This window comes from Emericellopsis atlantica, assembly GCF_019669845.1.
Source record: "Emericellopsis atlantica unplaced genomic scaffold F5Z01scaffold_11, whole genome shotgun sequence".
In the NCBI taxonomy this organism is placed as follows: Eukaryota; Fungi; Ascomycota; class Sordariomycetes; order Hypocreales; family Bionectriaceae; genus Emericellopsis; species Emericellopsis atlantica.
In genome coordinates this window covers 94,447-115,839 of record NW_025764713.1, presented here as the reverse complement: position 1 = coordinate 115,839, position 21,393 = coordinate 94,447, and the positions used below count along the sequence as shown (strand labels likewise).

The 21,393-nt window shown below is 55.2% G+C and overlaps 7 protein-coding genes across 7 annotated transcripts; 4 read left to right on the top strand and 3 right to left on the bottom strand.

Moving 5' to 3' along the window:
* Positions 1-242: 242 nt before the first annotated feature.
* F5Z01DRAFT_673466 (uncharacterized protein) lies at positions 243-3,073 on the top strand (the record flags this gene model as incomplete). Its single annotated transcript, XM_046264942.1, has 4 exons — positions 243-295; positions 349-462; positions 517-1,388; positions 1,440-3,073. 4 exons carry the CDS (start codon positions 243-245, stop codon positions 3,071-3,073), a joined length of 2,673 nt encoding a protein of 890 aa, XP_046118838.1.
* Positions 3,074-3,509: 436 nt separating this feature from the next.
* Positions 3,510-5,251, bottom strand: F5Z01DRAFT_59512 (Ribokinase-like protein). The gene is made up of 4 exons (XM_046260731.1): positions 4,875-5,251; positions 4,364-4,822; positions 3,815-4,310; positions 3,510-3,691 (listed from the first exon to the last, which is right to left on the bottom strand). The coding sequence occupies exons 1-4, from the start codon at positions 4,924-4,926 to the stop codon at positions 3,658-3,660; spliced, it is 1,041 nt and encodes a 346-aa protein (XP_046118837.1). The 5' UTR covers positions 4,927-5,251; the 3' UTR covers positions 3,510-3,657.
* Positions 5,252-5,425: 174 nt separating this feature from the next.
* On the bottom strand, positions 5,426-6,705 carry F5Z01DRAFT_653311 (translation protein SH3-like domain-containing protein). Its single transcript, XM_046263356.1, has 4 exons — positions 6,564-6,705; positions 6,343-6,450; positions 5,858-6,241; positions 5,426-5,801 (listed from the first exon to the last, which is right to left on the bottom strand). Exons 1-4 carry the CDS (start codon positions 6,610-6,612, stop codon positions 5,578-5,580), a joined length of 765 nt encoding a protein of 254 aa, XP_046118836.1. The 5' UTR covers positions 6,613-6,705; the 3' UTR covers positions 5,426-5,577.
* Positions 6,706-8,373: 1,668 nt separating this feature from the next.
* Positions 8,374-11,018, top strand: F5Z01DRAFT_59379 (uncharacterized protein). The gene is made up of 5 exons (XM_046260729.1): positions 8,374-8,779; positions 8,944-9,113; positions 9,167-9,296; positions 9,345-9,716; positions 9,769-11,018. Exons 1-5 carry the CDS (start codon positions 8,543-8,545, stop codon positions 10,753-10,755), a joined length of 1,896 nt encoding a protein of 631 aa, XP_046118835.1. The 5' UTR covers positions 8,374-8,542; the 3' UTR covers positions 10,756-11,018.
* On the bottom strand, positions 10,919-11,854 carry F5Z01DRAFT_60137 (uncharacterized protein). The gene is made up of 3 exons (XM_046260755.1): positions 11,702-11,854; positions 11,312-11,643; positions 10,919-11,253 (listed from the first exon to the last, which is right to left on the bottom strand). Exons 2-3 carry the CDS (start codon positions 11,636-11,638, stop codon positions 11,083-11,085), a joined length of 498 nt encoding a protein of 165 aa, XP_046118834.1. The 5' UTR covers positions 11,639-11,643; positions 11,702-11,854; the 3' UTR covers positions 10,919-11,082.
* Positions 11,855-11,984: 130 nt separating this feature from the next.
* On the top strand, positions 11,985-14,041 carry F5Z01DRAFT_59381 (eukaryotic release factor 1). Its single transcript, XM_046260730.1, has 5 exons — positions 11,985-12,348; positions 12,484-12,568; positions 12,637-12,686; positions 12,739-13,870; positions 13,924-14,041. The coding sequence occupies exons 1-5, from the start codon at positions 12,313-12,315 to the stop codon at positions 13,926-13,928; spliced, it is 1,308 nt and encodes a 435-aa protein (XP_046118833.1). The 5' UTR covers positions 11,985-12,312; the 3' UTR covers positions 13,929-14,041.
* Positions 14,042-14,769: 728 nt separating this feature from the next.
* On the top strand, positions 14,770-21,344 carry F5Z01DRAFT_680988 (uncharacterized protein; the record flags this gene model as incomplete). The annotated part of the gene is made up of 18 exons (XM_046265642.1): positions 14,770-17,395; positions 17,417-17,439; positions 17,467-17,501; positions 17,535-17,623; positions 17,654-17,721; positions 17,749-17,807; positions 17,832-17,844; positions 17,866-17,913; positions 17,935-18,036; positions 18,079-18,161; positions 18,183-18,327; positions 18,355-18,532; positions 18,560-18,582; positions 18,613-18,665; positions 18,693-18,831; positions 19,437-20,067; positions 20,125-20,767; positions 20,789-21,344. The coding sequence occupies 18 exons, from the start codon at positions 14,770-14,772 to the stop codon at positions 21,342-21,344; spliced, it is 5,514 nt and encodes a 1,837-aa protein (XP_046118832.1).
* Positions 21,345-21,393: the final 49 nt, after the last annotated feature.

Genomic DNA, 21,393 nt, shown 5'->3' with positions numbered 1-21,393 from the left:
ACCGATACCAATGTTGCCATCGCTGCTGAACCCGCCCCGAGCCCGTTGCCAGCTCTCCTCTAGGACGAACAAGTGATGGACTGCGCCGCTCATCTAGTATCGCTCGATCCATACATAGGTCATGATTAAAAGGCCCTGTGGACACTGAATCAATCACCGCGCATACGCTTTTGTAGCAGCGCACCACCGAGAGCATACGACCTACGCCAGCTACAAGAGTGAGGCGGCTCTCTTCAACGCACATGGCCATGGATTCGAAGGATCAGGGAGCCGAGAAGGCGCGCGCAGCGTGGCAGTAGGTTGCAAACCGTTTACCAACGTCGGGCTGCAAGCTCACACACCCTACAGCCAAGGTCACAAATACCGCAAGCAGTTGCTCAAGCTACTGGAGCAATCGAAGGAGAAATCGCGAAACGGCCTGGATACAGCGCATCTCGACGCGGTCGATCAATCCCTCGAGCAGTAAAGAGCACTGGACCGATCGCTGCATCGTATCGCTTTGCTGACCAGCAACAGGTGTCGGCTAGCTTGTGTTACTACTATTTTTCTCGACTTCGAATACGCAGCGACTGAACACATCGATGACGTCCTTTGGGGTCTCCATGTGAGCATAAGAGCCGAATACCGGCGCTTGGTAAACGCGCTGCGCACCGACAAGCGTGTCGTGGAGCAGCGCAAGGTCGAGGCCAAATATGGTCATTTCCTGCGCATCGCCCAGAAGTTCTATAAAGGCTACATTCAACACTTGTCGGCTCGATACGAGATCAAGGAGCTCAAGCGAGTGGCCAAGAGTATCCAAGCTGAGGATATTCCAGCCAAGGACGTCCTCTCCCCCGATGGCGACCTTGGCCATAAGGTGCTCGTGTCTTGCTACCAGACCTTGATTCACCTGGGAGATCTGTCGCGCTATCGAGTCGAGGCCAAACAAAAGAAGACGTACGACACAGCGCAAGCCTTCTACAGTGTTGCGCATGACCTCATGCCCGAGTCCGGGCATGCATATCATCAAATGGGCATAGTGAGTCAAGACGAAAACAACCGCCTTGACCTACTGTACCATATCTACCGCGCGCTGGCTGTGAAGGAACCGCACCCAAAGGCACGGGAACACCTCGAGGGCAAGTTCAAGGCAATCAAAGGGCAGCACGCCAGTCCTCGCGGCAAAGCACCTTCTTCTGCACACGATGCCCTGATCCTTTGGTTCTTCAAGCTCCATGCGCTGTTTTATAAAGGAGAGCCTGTCAGCACCCAGTATAACGAGCTAGAGCGAGAGGTCATTCACCGGCTCAGCTCAGCTATCAAGGATTCCAGCTTCTCCTTGTCTATCCTGAAGATGGCGCTTGTGAACATGTCTGCTTGTCACACTGCGTCTTCTACCGCTGGAACAGGTATGATCGTCGTTGCTGCCGAATGCCAACCATGCCTAACAAAACTCACAGCTGCAAACAAGACCACACAGTCGTCCTTCTTTCAGTACACGCTTCACTTCAACGCTCGTTTCATTCTCAAAATTTGCGAAGTCATCGAGAGTGCCTTCGAATCAATGCACGCACTCCAGCCGGACGACCCTACCGCGGCTAAACAGACCGGCGAGCACCAAGCTGTGATCATGGCTGTCTTGCCCGTACTCCGTGTCTATGGGATGTGGATCGCTGGGCATATCCCTGAGCTGTTCCGGTCACCGCTCGCACCTCGCAATGTTTTGCCGCCTCTTATGCGAAGTCTGGCAAAAATCCTCACCTTCTTCTGCCGAGAAGTGGACGCCAACACCCAGGACCTGGATACATGCCCGTATCTCCTCCAGGAGGACATTGAGATTCGCGGGCTTCGACCTCTTGATGCTGACAGAGTACCCCTGGGATGTCTGAGCTACTACAAGCGGCAAGGAGTTATCAAGCCCCATCTTGAATCGACAGACCAACGTCTAGACCCTGTGAAAGAGTCTCGCTGTCGGCTGTTCGACATTCTCCGTTGTGGCTACATTTTGGCGAAGGAAGTCGATGTTCCTCTGGCTCATCCATACATCGATGGCAACCTTGTCTTCATATACGAGCCCGATTCGCAGGCTGATGAGCCGTTGCGACAGGCCGTGACCGCGCAGACAACAGCTGGCAGTGATGTAGAGACCGTCTCAGCGCCCTCTTCGCAACCTTCGAAGGATACGGTCACAGTCCAGAACACCGTTGCGCCCGCCGCTGCGTCAATGGCACAGGATCCAGCAGAGCAGCAGTCATCGCTTGAGGATAAGCACATGGAACAAATGGACAAGACCGTGGCCGACATGCTGTCTCCATTCATGGATAGCCCGGGCTCGAGAGCTGAGCGCCAGGAGTCGTCGTCGTACGGTATGCACACGGCGTCGGCCAACGACGTCGCGCAGCAGCTCCTGAACCTTTTCCAGCCCGCCAAGGACGGACCAACTCCCTACTACCAGTCTCTGTCGCCTGGTACCTATCATTCCTCGCCGTGGGGCCAGTACATCTCAAGTGCCTCGCCAGGGACTCAAAGCAAACCAGGCTCGGGGCAAAGGTCCGCATCAGTGAATGTGCCCTCTGTATCGTCTCCTCGAGGATCTTACCTCGAGGGTGCGGATGAGGATTCATTCAATAACCTTCAGCATCAGTACATCAACGCGCCCAGCGCCGCCGCGTCGAGCACCATGTACACCAATGCGAACGCATACGGCACACCAGGTCGCGCGGCTACTGCTGTAGGTTCTCGCGGTGGCATCGGACCATCCGGTTCCTATGACTGGCCTCGTTCGCCCCTGCATGCGGCGCACCACTTTGACCCGCCTGAACAAGCCTCAACCGCGTACCCTCTTTCGTCCGCCTACTCGGCCTTCACGAATGTGAGCAGCGTCTACCAGGGCACCCCTGTGTTCGGTACTGGCTATGCTGATAGCTACCGCCCTGCCGCTCAAAATGGCACCCAGTTTGCCAGTGATCCCAACGGACATAAGGCAACATCTCCCGGTGCGGCTCGAATACAGCCTCGACAGGACCGCACGCAGACCTCGGCATCGACATATGATTCTAGGATTTTTGAGGCGGCTATGCAAGGCAAGAAGTGAAGACTCAGCGGCTACTACGATATTACCACCAGGTCTTGTCGCGGATGAAACGTTCTATAGAGCACATCTTGCGTGCTTCAAGAATCTCTGCAATTCAGACTCGCAATTTGCCTGGCTCCATATTTTGGTATCTCGAGTACGCTTCCAAGGACGGCATGGCGGTCAAGCCAGATTGCCAGAGTGCGCTGCCATCATTTGGAGACAATTGCAGACTCGATGCAATCCTCGGCGTTGGGAGCTGTATGGCATGGCTAAATATGGGTGTGACAAGAAACTTGCTCTCGCGCATTGCTGCGTCCTTGGGACACCCTGCTGTTTGCCAGTCAGGGAAGAAAGGACATTCGCTCGGCGGTCATGTCGTCTCGGAATGTGTTCATTTTGCTTTGATCAAATCTACAGCATCGTGGAGGATGCTTGGTCGCTATGCGATGCGAGTCACCCTAGGAAGCATAACGCCCGTTGTTGAAACCATTTACCCAGTTTTACCCTCCCGAACCGTTCTGTTGCCTGCTGCCCATCATTGCTGGGATCTTGCAGCGACAGACATCACGCCCTCTCATCCTTAGTTCATTGAACCATGGGCTTTAACCCTGGTATGTTTGTTTGGGAGATGGGTACCTAGCAAGAAGAGTCAGATTTTGAAACCAGTTCGCGGATAGTGGGAGGAGAGAGATAATCGTGGGCCTGTGGTCATCTGGATGACCAGCCATGATCTTTGGTAGCGTTGAATGGAAGACTTACGATGGACCAAGCTCCTGAATGCTCAAACGCGCGAGCCACTGACCCATGTCAATGGCAGTCTCGAGAGGCTTGCCCTCCATGAGACCGGCGAGGAAACCTCCGGCGAAAGCGTCACCAGCACCGTTGGTGTCGTTGATCTTCTCAGCCTCAATGGCATGGACGGGGAACTCCTTGACACCCTCCTCGCCCTGAATGGCGACAAGAGTAGGGTCGGTACCCTGCGTGACAATGGCGATACGCTTGCGCTGCTTGTTCTCCTTGGGCAGGTTGGCCAGGTGGACCACGACATCCTTGGGCTCCTTGGAAGGCAGGTCGTGCGACTCGGCGTAGGCGGCGGCCTCGGTCTCGTTACCGATGATGTAGTCCCAGTAGGGAGCGCTGGCGTCCACGACCTCCTTGAAGAACTGAGGAATGAAAGGGGCGGAAAGGGAGAGGACGAAGGGCTTGTTGCTCTGGGCGGCCTGCTTGGCAAGCTCCATGATCGCTGGTGGGCAGACTGTAGTGGTCAGTAATTGCTTCACGCCTAGGGGTTGGGAGGAGGTGACATACCAGTGAAGTGGAAGCCACCAATGTAGTACATCTGAGCGTTCTCCACGAGGCTCCAGATCTCAGGCTTCTTCAGGTGGTCGAGATCATAGTGGTTGGCAGCGCCGAGGTCAGTGCAGAGACTGCGGTTGTGGCCGGTGATGACAACACCACAGCGGCCAGTCTCGACGGACTTCTCGACGCGGTACTCGACACGCAGGCCAGCAGCCTTGACAGCATCGTGCAGGATAGCAGAGTACTTGTCGTCACCAGCGCCACCAATGTAGACGACGCTGTTGGGGGGCAGGATGTACTGGGCGCCACGGGCAGTGTTCTGGGCAGCTCCGCCAGCGATGAGCTTGGCGTCGTAGTTGTTAAGGAGATCCTCGTAGAGGGGCTTGTGCTTCTCCTCGGCAAGAATGGCGTCGTTGGCCTTGAGGCCGTACTTGTCGAGCAGGGCCTGGTCTCCAAAGGCCTGGATGTCTGGAACGAAGCTCAGCAAGGTTGTTGGACAGGCTGGATCCAATCGACTCACCGAGGAGAGGGTTCTCCAGGCACAAAAGACCGAATTCCTTAGTAGCAGCCATCTTTTTCTCAGTGACAGTAATTCTTTGAATGTTTGCGAGGATTTAGTCGGGACAGTCGAGGAAACGAGACAATTTGGTGGCGGATGGAGGGGCAACTGGCTACAGCGAAGGCAGCAGTGATGCTACTAGTGGGGGAGGGGTCTTGCTCGTTCTCCACCCGCCAGGGGACTCGGATGGACAGCTGGGTGGCGCATCCTAGAATTGTTCGTTTTTCTAACCATCCTTCAGTCACCAGGGATCTGAAGAACATGAGGATTCATTCGAGAGGAGAAAATGTTCAGATTGCTACCTGGGCTGATTGACAATTGGCTTTGCCCGGAATTGGCCTGTCTCCTGTGGTTGCTTCGATGAAGAGTGTTGAAACATTGCGTGACTTCACTGTTGAGAGATGACGATCAGATTGGAGGCTTTGCGACAGTTTCGTTCCCTTAGATGTCGTGGAGTTGTTCATGTCTTCTTGTGCTAGCATCACATTCATCCGCGGTTGTCGCTGGAGTTGATTCATGAGTGGTCGTGACGGTTTTATTGCGCCAAATATCAAAGTGCTAGCCATCCTAGCTACCAGACTTCTCTCTTAGAAGTACCCTCAGTAGCCATAAACCAGCCAATTGTAACACCATCCCAATGAGACCATGAAACCAATAGCCTTCCTTACTCCTTCGTCTTTTGCGTACCACGGAGGAGACCCGTCCTCCTCGCGGCAATGAGACCGGCCTTTTGACCCTGGACGGCGTACCGCGAGATGGTAGAGGCCTTACCGATATGCTGGTGGTTACCACCACCGTGAGGATGGTCGACGGGGTTCATGGCAACACCACGGGTCTTGGGCCAGCTGTTGCGCTTGACAGCGAACTTGTGCTTGGCGCGCGAAGCCTCTGTAAATTTGTTAGCGCGTGAATCACATTGACCATGCATTTCGAGGGAGACATACTCAGGAGAGGCTTGTCGGTACGGCCACCACCAGCGACGATACCAATCATACCACGCGAGCCGGAGGCGACAACCTTCTTGGCACCAGAGGGGAGCTTGATGCGGGTCTTGCCCTCATCAGGGTTGTGGCCGACAATGGTGATGTAGTTGCCGGAGGTGCGGCCAAGGGTACCACGGTCGCCGATCTTCTCCTCAACGTTGGTAACGACGGTACCTTCGGGCATCTCACCGACGGGGAGAACGTTGCCGACAGTAAGGGCAGCGCGCTTGCCGACGTAGATGAACTGGCCAGTGTACATGCCTTCGTTGGCGATGAAGGTCTCGGTCACCTGCTTGAACCTGTAAGGGTGGCGGAAGACGACCTTGGCGAGAGGAGCACCACGGCCTGTAAAATCCCAAACGTTAGCCCATTGTTCCCTATGCAGCTCCTCCATCTCTGTCTGCCGACTCGAGAAACCATTGTGATCGGATCGGGGGTAGACTTGCCGGCGTCGTGGACGATCTCACGGACTACACCACGGATGTAGCCATGGCGCTCGGCGTAATCGAGGTTGCGGAACTTGGCGGGAGCCTTGTTCAGGCGCGTGTTGGCAGCTGCATTCCAGGTTAGCGACTGTGCGCGCGAGTGAGAGGGCTCTCGAAAGTCTCGATGGCGATTTTGATGTCGTCGATTTCGAGATTCGGTTTCGAGGTTGAAAAAGACTGACTGAAAATAGATCCACGCCCCTTGCGCTGGTTGCGAATGACACGACCCATGGCGGCTAGTCTTCACTTGTAATGTTACTGTGTGAAGAGAAGGGTTAGATTGGCGACCGGCCGTTGAGGTTGGGTGGGATTTACCTGGCAGCTGCCGCTTGGTGTTTTGTCAAGATGGCTGCGGCGTGCACGCCCGATAAATTTTTGTGTGCGGAACCGCTCGCACGGCGGGAGGAGCCCTGACCACGTGACCCAGCCTGGACCTACGATCCGAACATTTGCGGGGTGACACAATAATCTGCACGTACCCTGGGACATCATTAGGTCCAGTCTCACCCATCAATCAGAACAGCATTGTTCAGAGAGCCGAATTGCAGCACTCGGCCGTTCCTGAAATCTTTGCTACAAGACACCCGGGGCTACTTTCGGGAGACTTCAGTGGAGGCTGTACATGGTGCGGGCGAAGGTCTTTGATAGAAGCATAACGTGGCGCCGAAGGTTAACTTGCAGGTTCGTCAAGAACGTGCGGGCTTCACCAGAACGTTCAAGGCCACATAATTTACTCTCTGGAACAATCTTTGTCAGATGTAGCTTGAGGTTCTTGCTGTGTATCTGGATTACGAACGATACGGGGTACAGAGATGTCGTTATTTTGTCCATGATTTCAGCCACTAGGAGCACATTTCCGCCACATAGGCCGCCGGACTTACAGCCCCACTTTTGTCAGCCGCGTTGATTTACATCACCTGCGTAAGTACATCAATCTTCAATTTTGGACGCCGTATGTTGCGGAGGCCCATCCGCACCTGTGGTCATTCATATGAATTTTCACCCCTAGGGTCAAGCCACACGATGATGTTGCCATTGCCCACGTGGAGATGCTGTATCATTTGGAAGTATGCCGCACGTCTTGGTCCTACTAATCGGCAACGCTAGGCAGGTCTGTGATCCTCCCGGGAAATGCCTCTTAACGATGAGGATCATGGCATAGATCTGTCAGATGCGTGGCGCCCACGATTTTCATACTGCTTATCCAACAGTCTCTACCTGCAGGGGATAATGAAGCGTACGCGAAACGAGAGCTATGAGCTGTTTCAAAACTATGCGACCTGTCGAATCTTGAATTTCCTCATTATGACCAGCAAGGAATGGCACTATTGGCTCACCTGCCAGTGAGCCTGGAAAGTGCAACGAGAAGCGCGGACAATGATTGCGGATGCGACGCGCAAGGCTGGAGGGGGTTCTGGCACTGCAAGTGCGCGCGCTTCAAACTCACTCCACGGCATGCACGGGTGATCATCACTTTCCGCATTGCTGCGCAGGCGAATTGGTGGAAGTAAGACTGAGAATGTTCGAAAAGGAGCCTTGGAATGTTCAATGAGAAACGACGCGGTGCCTATGGTATTCGCAACACTGGGCTTATGGTATTCTTGCCCTGTTGTCCTGTCGAGACGGTGTCCACACACAGCATCCCATTTCGAAGGCTAGCGAATGTCACCTCCGGTGAAATTCACGACTGCTCTTTCGACCGGATGAGTAGGACAGCAAGGTCCATGCGGCGTTGCGTTGTTATGGTCGACAAGGTAGCGTTGGGCTATGGAAATGCTCTATTAGGACATATCGTGAAGGGCCCTGGACGAAGGAGGTTCTAGCTGGATCCAAGAGAAAAGCAAACAGAGGGCAACTGCATGAACAATGGTCGGGACTGCAAGCGAGGGTTTGATGCCTACCGAGTATTCAAGAGGCACGTTTGTGGACATGGAGATGCGAAACAAATCAGACGTGCGTGCTAGTGCATGTTCCAATGGTACTAATACCTTATAATATCAATTTACTGTAACATGTGTTAGGTCCTGGACGCCAAACGCGGCCTTGGGCTCTTCACTTCGTTTGTCTCCACTCGACGTTGAACCTCCCTCGTCCACCTCCTTGTCCCGCCGCCGCAGACTGTACAAGCCGACACGTTCGCGTACGCGCCAACCATAACACCATGCCTGGCGACCAAGACTCGTCAGATTTATCGTCGCTTTCATCCTTGTCGCCGGCACCCTCAGATGATGAGATCGAAATCCCCGAGGATGTCGACAAAGCTACGTCAAAGAAGGGCATCCTGGGCTACTTCTCTAAGGTGTCCGAGCAAGCTCCAAAAGAACCCTCGCCACCGCCTCGGAAGCGATCACCCTCGCCACCACACGAATATGTTCTCGCCGATAACCCAGACATTTCTGTATGTTTTGCTACATTTGATACTTCTTTTTTTGGGGCTTCTTTGGGGTTGTTGGGGCCCTGAACACCCAGTGTCGCGTTGATGAGCGGACCCGACGCGAAAGTTCGCGTCACCAACGTCATAGGGCCATTACCAGCAAGAACCTTCACTGACCGGCACTATAGTTCATTGTGATGTTTCGAAGCCGATTCAACGACGCATTTCCGAAGTCATTGACCCATTTCGGCCCTCAAGAGCTCGAGCGCGACGTTGTGCAGACGATTCCCGGCGATCGGGTCGAGAGTTTTCTATGTGCCATCCTTGGCCTGCTCCTGAACCGCAAGCAAGATGTGAAGTACGTTCACACCCCTAGTTGCGCTTTTGGCTTAGCAGACTAACATGCGACAGACCTGGCCACTACGGTCGAGCACTTGAAGATGCAATTTCCACGCACAAGAGTCAGTGGCCGTCTCAATGGGAGGGCAAGAACCCCCTCTCAGGCAACCGCAACTTCAACAGCATGGATCCAACAGAGAGGGTGCGCATTTATCGAGGCAATTAAAGGGATGAGCTAACATGAAAACAGCTGACTTTGCTGCGAACCCTGATACTCTGGTCGCTGTCATCTTCGGAAACGGTCAAGGGCCTAATAACTCAATCTTACAAACAAAATCGCCACGAGGACGATCTCAACCAGCCGCGATCAGTGCAGCCATGGGGCACTGATGGGGAGAAGAGGAGATATTTTCTGATTGAAGGGCAAGACGATACCGCTTTTCGGGTGTATCGTGAAAGCAATCCAGCGGGCACCCAACGAACCTGGTTTAGCGTCGCAGGCTCGATCGAGGAGCTCGCAGCTCTTGCTGATAAGCTGGAAAAAAAAGATGGCGGTCCGAAGGCGAAGAGATTTGCTTCTAAAATCATAGCGGCCTTGCCGCGATTCGAGGCTGGAGAAGAGGTTAGAGATCTCTACCACTTATTGAAGGCGAATGCTGACAAAGTTCTCACAGAAACGGAGACGCCGAGATTACCGACAAGCCCAGAAGGAGCGCTTCAAACGACCAGATCCAGGTTTCTCTATGTACGAAGGTCGCACACGTGGTAAGAAAATGCGATATACGTATTCCGACGACGAGGATATGGGATTCTCAGACTCAACCAACCGACGATCCGCGCGTAATACTGGTGCCAATACGCCTGCAGAGCAAGGCCCTACCATCACAGCAAGCGGGCGACAAATCAAGGCCCCTAGCCGGCTCAACGTAGCCACTGGCGAGAGCGCATCCAACAGCGTCAAGGGGGATTCGGAGCACGAAGGTGATTCACTTGGACCCACAGGTCGGCCGCGACGGTCTGCAGCAGCTCATCAAACCTCGAACGACTGGACTGGAAGGGAATCGCGGTCGCGCCGTGACACATCCGCGGATAGCGACGACGAGGAGACTGAAGCGGAATTTGGCGACGATGAGGATGAACACGTGCCGGAGGGCTCTGATGCGGAGGACGATTTTGACGAAGACATCGTCATGGAGGACGAAGACTTGGACGACCAGCCGAGGAGCCTGGTGGTCAAGCTTTCCGTCACCCCGCCCAAGTTAAGGCACGCTCTTACATCCGCAGAGCAAGCTCATCATCAGACCACGGACGGTAGCATACCAAGCTTACAAAACGGACCGGACTCGGGTTCTGACGCTCAAGACGGAGAAACAGCCGTCCAAGAGAAACTCGACTCCAACCGAACGCCAGTGGAAACGAAGAGTGTAGAAGCACACGAGGGCGAGCGCGATGAGCCAGTACGGCCCTCGATGGCGACGGGTGAAATCTCGGTCAAGCCCACCTCGGCTCAACAGCAATTTCCTCAGCTGTCTGAAGAGGCAAAGCAGCAAATGATGACGGATGAAGCGACACGGTTGGCGACTTCCTTGGCTTTTAGAGGGAGTCCTGAGAAGCCGCACCCCTCGGAGGCGAACGTTCCCAATGGTCATGTACAGGATTAAGAGCACTTGTACGAAGCAACTTTGGTGATTAGCTGGTGTTAGGAGTTCAACGCGGAAAAGGCAGGAGTTTTGTGATTCTACTACACAAAGAGCTCTCGGAACATTGTGGGATACACCCAGTATGAGCTGGCGCGGGCTGTATCATGGAGACGGCTAGGGCGACACGTCCGCTGCATCACAACGTAACAACATAGAGATGATAGCATATCGAAGATTTCCCACGACACGACAATTGTATAGACATCGCTTTCACAAAAAACATTGCAAATGCCGCCGCCCAATCTTCGTGGCAGCGTGAAACATGGTAATACAGCTTCGCTTCGACTTTCAGCGATATGACCTTCTCTGGTCCGGGATGTTCCAGTTGTTAACTCCCCACCACCATCTCCGCGCTCGAGCTCCGATTGTGTTGCCATGTAATCTGGCGTTGCGGTTCCAATGCTGCCACCCACAGAGCGCCAAATTGTATAGCAGGCCTTGTACCAAGGGCATCATGACCTAGCCTCGAATTAGCCCAAGAGGACCATGCCAGTCATTTCCCGAAATCGCCACATACCTGGTCTCGCGCTGTTATCAGCATTACTTTCCACCACGTATCCGCTGAGGCGATGCTGTGTAGGTAGCTCTGCTCGAACCGTAGGTCTGGGAGAGGCGGGAGCTTTTGTGATGTTGCAGCAGGCCGCAGCACGCTCACGGGGATCTCGTCATCGCCCTCATCGCTTTCTACGTCGTCGTATTCACGTCGCTCGGGTGCCATGGTTGCAACCTCTCTCTTCTCGGCTGCTGTCGCGGGCGCATTGTCGCGTATTGGATCTGGATGACGATCTATGTGTCCGAATTGAACAGCCTCCGCTATTTGCGTTGGTATCGAAGAAGAAGTCATTGCGACTTAGATTGTGAACCGCAGGAATCAGTCGTTTGGGGTTGGGCTGGCAGTAATGATTACCTGAAGCAAACGAGGTCGTCTGTAGCTACAGTACGGGATAGTATTCCGTAGTCGCACCGTGACGCGCCGATAGTACTATTAGTGGGCCCGACCTTACCTTACTTTCAGGTGCCATTCTGCCAGTTGGGCGGTGAGGGCTCGTAGTTCTGCTTCAGACGGGACTGGAGGTCTAATCTTGGGTTATGACGCACTGGCCTTTGGCATTGGAAGAGAAAGAGCGTCATTGTCAGCAAGCAGCCAGAAATAGGTCAGTGATTGCACGATGCAGAGATACGACGTGTGAATGTATGCGCTTGTCCAATACATCTCGTCATGCCATTAAGTGCTTGCATTGATACGTATATGTCGGTTTACAGTAGAGCTAAAAGCAGCACGCCTCCAGTTCCGAGGTGGCTTGGGAAAATCCAACGACGGGGTTGCAGACTGTGTGCCACAAATAAAAATTCAGGCACCAGCCGGGCCCAACATCAATCACCGCCACGCCCGACTCTGTTTCACCCTTTTGACTTTCTACCCACCCGCCCGAGTCTACACGGCCTGCGTTCCAAGTTCCTCAGCACCGAGGCCCGGCATCGATTTTGTTTGCGACACATCTACAACCCGCCGTCAAAATGAGCGACGCGCAGGCGAACGAGGCCGAGAAGAACGTAAGAATGCGACTGCACTACCCCTCCTCTGCGACCCGGCCCGTCCACCCTTGACTGCCCCGCGATGCTGCTCAAAATCGCTTTGGAGACCAGCTACTCCAGGAGGTTGAATCGGCTGACATTATGGCGAAATAGATTGAGATCTGGAAGGTCAAGAAGCTGATCAAGCGTCTTGAAGCCGCCAGGGGCAATGGCACATCCATGATTTCCCTGATCATCCGTAAGGAAACCCTGGCGTCGGCGGAACGTCCCATCTTGGTTCGCAGCTACTGACGGCCATGCGTGCAGCTCCCAAGGATCAAGTCTCCCGTATCGCGAAGATGCTGGCTGAAGAATACGTACGCGCCCTCGGACGGTTCACTGCAGCTCGTATGTTAATCCGTCGTCCAGGGTACTGCCTCCAACATCAAGTCACGAGTCAACCGACAGTCTGTCCTTTCCGCCATTACGTCCACCCAGCAGCGCCTGAAGCTGTACAACAAAGTACCCCCCAACGGTCTTGTCGTGTACTGTGGTGAAATCTTGACCCAGGAGGGCAAGGAGCGAAAGGTCAACATCGACTTTGAGCCGTTCAAGCCCATCAACACTTCGCTATATCTCTGCGACAACAAGTTCCACACGGAAGCCCTCGCCGAGCTACTTGAGTCCGACCAAAAGTTTGGCTTCATCATCATGGACGGTAACGGCGCCCTGTTCGGTACACTGAGCGGCAACACACGTGAGATTGTTCACAAGTTCTCGGTCGATCTTCCCAAGAAGCACGGTCGTGGTGGTCAGTCCGCGCTGCGTTTTGCTCGTCTCCGTGAGGAGAAGCGCCACAACTACGTGCGCAAGGTTGCCGAATTGGCCGTGCAGAACTTTATCACCAACGACAAGGTCAACGTCGCCGGGCTGATTCTTGCTGGTTCTGCCGATTTCAAGAACGACCTCAACGGCTCTGACATGTTCGACAACCGCCTGGCGACCAAGGTCATCAAGGTTGTTGACGTCTCGTATGGTGGTGAGAACGGATTCAACCAGGCCATCGAGCTGTCCTCGGAGACTCTCGGCAACGTCAAGTTCATCCAAGAGAAGAAGCTCATTGGTCAATATTTCCAAGAGATCAGCCAGGACACCGGCAAGGTTTGCTACGGCATCGACGATACACTCAAGGCACTTGAGCTTGGTGCCGTGGAGACACTGATCATCTTTGAGAATCTGGAGATCACCCGCTGGGTCCTCCGGGACAGCGAGGGCTCCGAGCATCAACTCCACCTCACCAAGGCCCAGGAGGCCACGAACCGTGATAAGTTCTTGGACAAGGCAACTGGACAAGAGATGGAGATTCTCGCACAGGAGTCTTTCCTTGAGTGGATTGCCGAGAACTACCGCCAGTTCGGCACGAACCTTGAGTTCGTCTCGGACAGGTCTACTGAAGGCAACCAGTTCGTCAAGGGATTTGGTGGTATTGGTGGTATCCTCCGTTACAAGGTCAACTTTGAGCAGTTGGCTGACATGAGTGACGATGACGACTACTATGACGGTGAGTGACCCTGCAGCCTTTTCTTATTGGGGAGGAAGCTGATGTAGGATCAGATTGACCTCTGGACTCCCTCGTGGCCCACGAGGGACAGACTCAAGATCGACCGTCCGCGCAAGCTTCCGAAGCTGCGCCCCCCGCTGCGCTAAAGTCGAGCGACGCTGCACCAAAGTCGTTCGCCCAGAGGCGAATGGAAGGTAAAGGCAGTCCAGGGGCTGCCCTTCAGCCAGACGCCAAAGTCTCGCGACCGAGCCCACTCCGCACAACGATGACGGCCACTTGAGTTGATGATCGGTGGAAACGATGGTGAGGACTCTTTGCCGCCGCCTTGCTGGGGGGCTAAGCTAACAAGGGTGTGCAGAACGCATATTGCAACAATTGTCAACATGCAACATGCGCAAAAGCTACGGAGTCTTCTGGCTATCTGTTAAGTTTCAGCGACGCAGGCTCCAGCGCTTGATACCTCTCCATGGGCAGGATTCGTGTTGGAGGACAGCCTGTAGAGGTGCTTGGATTGCTTTGGAGTAGGCTCGCTGCGTAGCCAACGAAGAGATGAATTATTCGAATCGCGTACCTCCCAATTAGAGCTTAGGCGTGACTTTTCCTTGCGCTATGTTGAATGTGTTTATCGTTGTGCAGGGTTAGTATTTCGCACTCGCATTCAGTCGGACCTCGCATTGTCAATCTCGGCTGATCGTCATCGTCGGGCAGTGCTCAGGGTAACTTCCCCACAGACCCGTGTCTTGGACTCTTGGTCCGTACCTTTATGCTTCCAACTCCGCGGCGCACCCTTTCCATGTTACACATACTCTAATTATTGATGCGTCCTTGCTTTTGTTTGCCCACCTACACTGATGCTGCCAGCATCTCGAGTAACCTAGTTCCACAGCCCGCAGGGCATGATGGCTGAGGCACCACTCGCTACGCCAGCTGCGGCTTCGAAGCCGTCCCATCGAGCATTTGCCGTCGGGCTTCACGAAGCTGCTCTCGACTCGCCAACGTTTCGCGCGACAGCAGCTCATTTCGCTGAGCAGATCGAAGCCGTCGAAAAGTGGCTCAATGGCTACGTCAACTCGACCTCCAAACTCCTGCACGATATCATCGCGTTGGAAGATACCATCAACTCGTACTTGACAAAGACGATACCGTCCGCCGCCGACGGCGTGATCGACAATGACTACACGTTCCTGGCCTTGAAGCGCGTGGGGGACGGCTCGCGCGAGTGGTGGATGCAGTTGCTGAGCAGCATGAAGAAGATGGAGACCACCGTCGTGGAGCCCGTTCGCTCGTTCCTCGTTGGTGACATGCGCAACTTCAAGGAGATCAAAAAGGTCCTGGAGCAAGCTCAGCGAACGTTCGACACGGCCCTCGCGCGGTACGTCGCGCAGTCCAAGACAAAGGAGGCTTCGCACCTGCGTGAGGATGCCTTCTCCGTCTACGAAGCCCGCAAAGCGTACCTGCAGGCCTCCATGGACTTTTGCCAGCTGGCCCCGCAGGTTCGGTTCACGATGGACAAGGTTCTCGTCAAGGTGTCCGGGGAGATCTGGAAAGAGTTGAAACGTGGCCGAGAGGCGGCGACGAGCGCTACACGGCATGAGCGTGACATGGACCGCGTGCGAGGCTGGGCTCGGGAAATGGAGATATCGGAGAGCGTTTTCAGGAGAGAGCTGCAGATCGCTCGGCGGGACCTGGGCGACCAAGCGCTTATTGGGTGTAAGCCATCTCGCGAGCTCGAAGACTATAGCACATCGACGGTCCCATTCTTGGGGTCCAGGGGCCCAATGAGCTTGCAGGTGAAAGGGGACGGTGCTGTCATTTCCGAGAAGCAGGGTTGGCTGTACCTGCGCACCCTGTCCGGAAAGCCTGCGAGGCACAATTGGGTTCGCAGATGGTATTACTGCCGCGATCGGGTCTTTGGCTGGCTCATCCCAGGGCCTCAAGGCGTCCTACAGGGCGACGAGATTGGCGTCCTTCTGTGCAACGCTAAACCGGCCCCCGGCGAGGACAGGCGTTTCTGTTTCGAGGTCAAGACAAAGAACCAGACAATGATGCTGCAGGCAGAAACACAGGGCGAGCTGACGGAATGGCTCGAGGTCTTTGAAGTCACCAAGAAGAAGGCGTTCGAGGCCACAATGGATCGGGACTCCATCAGCCCGTTTGGAACCAGCGATCCCGCGTTTTCCATCTCACCACCAACGGTGCCGGAGTTTTCAGCGCGCATACTGGACACCCAGATGGCCCTCGCGAGCGAAGAGCCTGCTACGATAGAGAGGGCAGGCACTCTCCCCGTGCCAGGCGTTGACGCTTTGGCATCAAGGTCAAGCTTCGATGTGAACGGCAGTCTGTCCCGCCGATCTATCACGGCCCTCGGCAGGGATCTAGCCCGCGAGGAGGGAGAAAGCGGACGAGAGCATGCGGCGCGGATCATTTCGAAGCTTGACCTGCACCGCAAGGCCACCTTTGGTGCAGGTGCAGAGGCTGCTCTGGCCGGATCCTCAGGGGCTGCTGGTGGTCTTGCCAGCCTGATCGCGGCGAGTCATAACCTGCTGCCGGGTCACCCCAACTCGGCCCTTGGCTCCAAGTCGAAGAACAGCTTGCTCCCTTCGCTAGACAGCAATCCCGGAACCCTCGCGCCACTCACACTCGCCAAGCCCCCGGCCATCACCAACCTGAGTCGCACTGCCGTGCTGACAGCCGCTCAGCGCGACGCAAGGCAGGTTACCGACAAACTACCCCCCTCTGTGCTAGCCAATTATTGGGGCACCAACGCCTGGGGCGTGGTGAACACGCCGCCGCCAGAGCCAGTGCTGCACCGGTTCAGCGATGATGATCCTGTGGGCGTGGTGGTTTCACCAGACAATGTGCAAACACCCCTGATTGAGTCCATGCAGAAGAAGCAGACGCAAGACTCACTGCCTCATAACTATCCGCCCGAGCTGCGGGCTCAGCATGCTCAGTTCCGTCTCCTATTCCCGACTGCGCCTCCGGAGGAAAAGCTGGTGCTGGTCTTCAGAGCCGCATGGTCCAGCACAGCGTCATCGGCCGAGTCAATGGGCCACGCTCTAGCGGGCGATGGACGAATCTTTGTTACGCCCGATCACATGTACTTTTACGGCCAGCAGATGGGTCTGGTCACGGCATACACGCTGCCCCTTGACATGATATCCGAGGTGACAGCTTCACCTGGCAAAGAGGTTGACTTTATCTTCCTACACCTCGGTCAAGATACCAATGACACTGGGTACGCGAAGATCACGCTCAAGATCTTCTTGGATGACTTGCGTGTGCTCCACACACGGCTCAACATGCTCATCGACGACTTGCAGGCTGAGGAGCCAATGGACACGGAGGCTATCATCACGGCACTTATCAACGTGGAGAGAGAGGGACTGGAGAGGCCAAGCCCATCTGCAGAGAGCTGGGAGGAGATCCCGTCGAATACCCCATATGATGATGGTACTCCAGGGGGCAGGAATCCGATGAGCAGGTCTTTCGAAGGTAGCCCGCGACTTCAGCCTTCCGGGTCTCGTTTGACCATACCCTCGAAAGTACAATTGCCGACGCATGCAATCGTATACGAACCGGAAGACATGCACGAGATGGCGGCCGAGCGACACTTTGAGATCAGCGCAAAGTCATGCTTCCACGTTCTGTTCGGAGACAAGAGCTTTGTCTTCCCAAAGCTATACTTTGAACACCGCGCCCAGCAGATCGCGCAAGGACCCTGGGTTCTGGTGGACCAGGGGCGCATGCGACGTGAATTCCAGTTCAAGGTCGACCATACAGATCTTCTAGGCAGGACGAAGACAGTGAAGGTCACAGATCACCAGACCATCGACATGCACAGCGAGCACGTTACTTACGTCGTAACGCACGTCAAGACGGCGTGGCATCTCCCTCACCACCAGCACTTCAAGCTGATTACCAAGATTGTCATCACGTTTGTGGCCAAGTCAAAATGTAGACTGGCCATCTATGTTCGAATCGATTGGTCCAAGACACCTGCGCTGTCCAAGAATCTCATTGAGCGACAGGCGCTCCACGACGTTTCGAGCGACGCCATGGAGTTGGCAGAGTTGGTCACGGACCAGGTCCGCAAGCTGGGAGCGCGAAGCCGTACCAACAGGGCCATCCAGGTGTACGGCCACGTCGGGCATCAGACGCAGATGGTCATCTTCTCGCCAGCAGCGTCTGACGCGAGCAGGAAGCAGACGACCAAGACGCGAACCCTGACCGCTCTGATCTGGGAGACAGTGCGCTCCTTTGGCGAGAGTGCCGTGTCCTCGCTGATCATGTGGGCATTTGCAGGCTTGAGGAAGTTGTTCAAGGTGTTGACGGCGCAGCGGCTCTTATTAGCGCTGCTCGCACTCAGCACCCTGACCAACATGCTCCTCACGGCCACCGAGACCTCGACGTGGTGGAAGGAGAGGCGTGCTGCAGGCCTGATGCGCAATCTGGGTGTAGGACCAAACACAGTGATGAGCAAGGCCATTTACATCTCGGATCTCGGTGAGGCGTCGGAGAGTAGTCACACCCATGCTTTCCCGCAGAACAGCACCTGCTTCGACAGCTTTCAGGACATTGTTGGAGCCACAGACATGGACGCCCCTTGGCAAGACGCAGGCTCTGCCTTTTCATCACCGGCCTCCCGATCGACCGCAAAGCGTCTCCGGCGCACGAGGCAACGACTAGGTACATACCGCCACGACCTGGTCGTAGCGATGCGGGTGGTCAACAGCATCGAGAAGGAGATGCTGCAGTCCGAGTGGGAGAACTGGCTGGCCAACGAAGTCTCACTGTGCGAGGACCTGGCGATCGTGCTCAGCAAGGACGAGGAGAAGTCCGGCAAGGGGCGAGATGAGTCTATGCAGAAGGTGTTGACAGCCATGCCGTCTGCTAGGCGGGAGGCACTCATCGAGTGGCGCGACAAGCATTGTGGGAGCTGCAAGTCGGACTACAATGAGGTGATGGTGGACCGGATGGCCGCTGGACTGTAGGCTTGCCGTATCATATGTACGTAGTAGCAAGCATTTGATTTTTGATCGTTCATCTGCCTCCATGCACCCATGATATCTGAAGATTGAGGTGGCTCATGTATCATGTGGCGCACGCCGCGGCGTCCGCCCGCCGCCAGCCGCGCAGAACGAGTGGGGCGCCATGCGATGCGGAGCATCTTCTCCAGGCGTCAACTGTCATAATTTCTGTCAAAGGGCCAAGGGCCAAGGCAAGGCAAGTGCCGTCGCGCTGATGATGATCACTGGGCCCTTGCAAGTCGCAACTGGAGGGGTCTGATGCCGCGCGGTTGACCGTTGACGTCAGCTTGCACATGGCCGACTGGAGCGCCGGTTTCTCCAGATTAATAGGCTCTGAGCTACTCATTGCCTGCGCATTTAATAATGATGATTGCATCCTACTAGTATCTAACTTGCGTAGACTCCACCGTTTCGCTTACTTTCCATTCTGTTCTGCCCTCGCTGGCTGCATTATTACTGTACATAGCTGTTGCATGCGATAGCACATCGAGCCGTCTGTTCCTTCCCAGAGATCAACAACGTAACGACTCACGAAGTCGCAACCCAAAGGCCGCGTGTTCCTGCCCATACGCCACGCCGTATTACCACGCAACACCATGGGTGGCACTCACCACGAGGCTTTCACCTCCCTGTGCCCTGTGAACTGGGCCGACGTACCCAAAGACGACCTCAAGCCTTACCTGAACTCTGTCTTCACCGAGGCTAGCACCGTTGTCGAATCCATCCCCTCCCCGACCTCCAAGGCGAGCAGTGGCTCTGGCAGTGCCAAGAAGGGACGCGCACGCTCCAAGACCGACTCGGCCGTCCTCGAAAACGATGCGACCGTGCCTGTAGCCACCAGCGGACCAGGCTTCCGCCCCGATCCTGCTACAGTCGAGCAAGCGCTCAAGTTGAAGGACGAGTGGAAGGATGTCAAGGTCAACCCGCGCGAGAACCCCTTGGGTGTCCAGGTGTACAAGCTCAGCGCCAAGGATGGGAAGGGCGCATGGTTCGCGCGGAGAAGCGTGCACGAGGGGTTAACTTTTGACCAGTGGGTGGCAGGGATGAAGCGAGAATTCCTAGAGTCCATGAAGGTGGACGAGGGCCATGGTAGTGGTGCCATTAGAGGCCTGGGCGCAGATCAACGAGTCGAAAACCACGAGATCGACGACGACACTCAGATGCAAGGTATGTCCACTCTGAGGACCCGAGGATCACCTCTGTTCTGTTCCTGACGATCACTAGTTTTCCAATTGTCGGCACAATTTCCCGGGCCTACATCGCCTAGAGACTTCATCACATTGCTTCTCACAACCACCTTTCCCCACACGACATCTGAGCAAGGCCAACCTCTGAGACAATTCATGGTGGTTTCGAAACCCGTCACTCATCCCGAGTGCCCCCCGCGTTCCGGAGTGATTCGGGGTCACTATGAGTCGGTGGAAATCATAAGAGAGATTCCGGTCGAGACACCTCTTGCTGTGCGGTCTCAGTCTGCCCTGGACCTCCCGAGTGGTCGGAACGCATCGCCAAACACCAAAGCTCACTCTGTTAGCTCAGATGAGGGAGGCGCCACTCCAGTAGCTATTGAATGGCTGATGGTTACGCGAAGCGACCCGGGCGGCTCTGTCCCACGATTTATGATCGAAAAGGGTACGCCGCCGGGCATCGTCAATGACGCGAAGAAATTTCTTGACTGGGTCACCCGCGAGTCCTTGGGAAGCCGAGAGACCGAGACGAACGAGTCGGCAGAGCAAGAGAAGGTTTCTGCTCCGAGAACGGCAGTGACAACGAACATTCAAACCCCTGCTGCGCAAGCCCCCGCGAGGCTTCCCGCGGACAGCACCCAAACAACTTTAGGTGGCGGCGACGAAAACGGGGACTCAACGTATGGGCACGGTCTCTACAGTATGATAACCGGCGCTTTCGGTGCCGCGTCCAACGTCGTATCAGGAAGCTTCAAGGCTTGGAACGGTACTGATAACAACGACAAGCAGCCGGAACGTCTAGTCGACTCGGACGACGTTGGAGAAGAGTCATCCCTGGACGATGCGTCGTCCATTGTCAGCTTCTCCTCAGCTCTGGAGAAGAGGTCGACTAATCAGGATAACGACGTAGCCAGGGATACTGAGAGCCTCAACCAATCCGAGGATAAGTCATCGAGTACAATGCCGCAGCAGAAAGAGCTACGCCGTCTTGAGGAGCGCAGGCGCAAACTGGATGAGAAGGCCAGCAAGATGACTGAGCGGGTTGAGAGCCGGCGGTCTGGCGACAAAGAGAAGGATGCAGCAGCCCTAGCCAAGATTCGAGAGAAGCACGAGAAGGAAGTAGCTAAGCAGGAGGCCAAGTACCAGCGAGAGTTACGAAAGATCGAAGAGAAGCGGGAGCAGGAGGAGCGCAAAGCCGAGGAGCGGAGGCGCAAAGCTATGGAGAAGGAAGAGCGCTCGAATATGAATGAGCCTTGAGCTGGAGAGGTTTAAGGCCGAAAGGGATGTTGCGTTGAAGCAGAATGAG

What these genes read in the sequence shown, in the direction of transcription:
- F5Z01DRAFT_653311 (XM_046263356.1), bottom strand. Translation starts at nt 6,612, where the DNA reads ATGGGTCGTGTCATTCGCAACCAGCGCAAGGGGCGTGGATCTATTTTC. An exon ending in GGGGCGTGGATCTATTTTCA is followed by an intron (nt 6,451 to 6,563) that starts GTCAGTCTTTTT and finishes CCTGGAATGCAG; the next exon opens with CTGCCAACACGCGCCTGAAC. An exon ending in TACCGACAAGCCTCTCCTGA is followed by an intron (nt 5,802 to 5,857) that starts GTATGTCTCCCT and finishes ACAAATTTACAG; the next exon opens with AGGCTTCGCGCGCCAAGCAC.
- F5Z01DRAFT_59379 (XM_046260729.1), top strand. Translation starts at nt 8,543, where the DNA reads ATGCCTGGCGACCAAGACTCGTCAGATTTATCGTCGCTTTCATCCTTG. An exon ending in CCGATAACCCAGACATTTCT is followed by an intron (nt 8,780 to 8,943) that starts GTATGTTTTGCT and finishes CCGGCACTATAG; the next exon opens with TTCATTGTGATGTTTCGAAG. An exon ending in GCATGGATCCAACAGAGAGG is followed by an intron (nt 9,297 to 9,344) that starts GTGCGCATTTAT and finishes ACATGAAAACAG; the next exon opens with CTGACTTTGCTGCGAACCCT.
- F5Z01DRAFT_60137 (XM_046260755.1), bottom strand. Translation starts at nt 11,638, where the DNA reads ATGACTTCTTCTTCGATACCAACGCAAATAGCGGAGGCTGTTCAATTC. An exon ending in TGATAACAGCGCGAGACCAG is followed by an intron (nt 11,254 to 11,311) that starts GTATGTGGCGAT and finishes ATTCGAGGCTAG; the next exon opens with GTCATGATGCCCTTGGTACA.
- F5Z01DRAFT_59512 (XM_046260731.1), bottom strand. Translation starts at nt 4,926, where the DNA reads ATGGCTGCTACTAAGGAATTCGGTCTTTTGTGCCTGGAGAACCCTCTC. An exon ending in CCTGGAGAACCCTCTCCTCG is followed by an intron (nt 4,823 to 4,874) that starts GTGAGTCGATTG and finishes GCTTCGTTCCAG; the next exon opens with ACATCCAGGCCTTTGGAGAC. An exon ending in ATTCAGGAGCTTGGTCCATC is followed by an intron (nt 3,692 to 3,814) that starts GTAAGTCTTCCA and finishes TCTTCTTGCTAG; the next exon opens with GTACCCATCTCCCAAACAAA.
- F5Z01DRAFT_59381 (XM_046260730.1), top strand. Translation starts at nt 12,313, where the DNA reads ATGAGCGACGCGCAGGCGAACGAGGCCGAGAAGAAC. An exon ending in CGAACGAGGCCGAGAAGAAC is followed by an intron (nt 12,349 to 12,483) that starts GTAAGAATGCGA and finishes ATGGCGAAATAG; the next exon opens with ATTGAGATCTGGAAGGTCAA. An exon ending in CATGATTTCCCTGATCATCC is followed by an intron (nt 12,569 to 12,636) that starts GTAAGGAAACCC and finishes CCATGCGTGCAG; the next exon opens with CTCCCAAGGATCAAGTCTCC.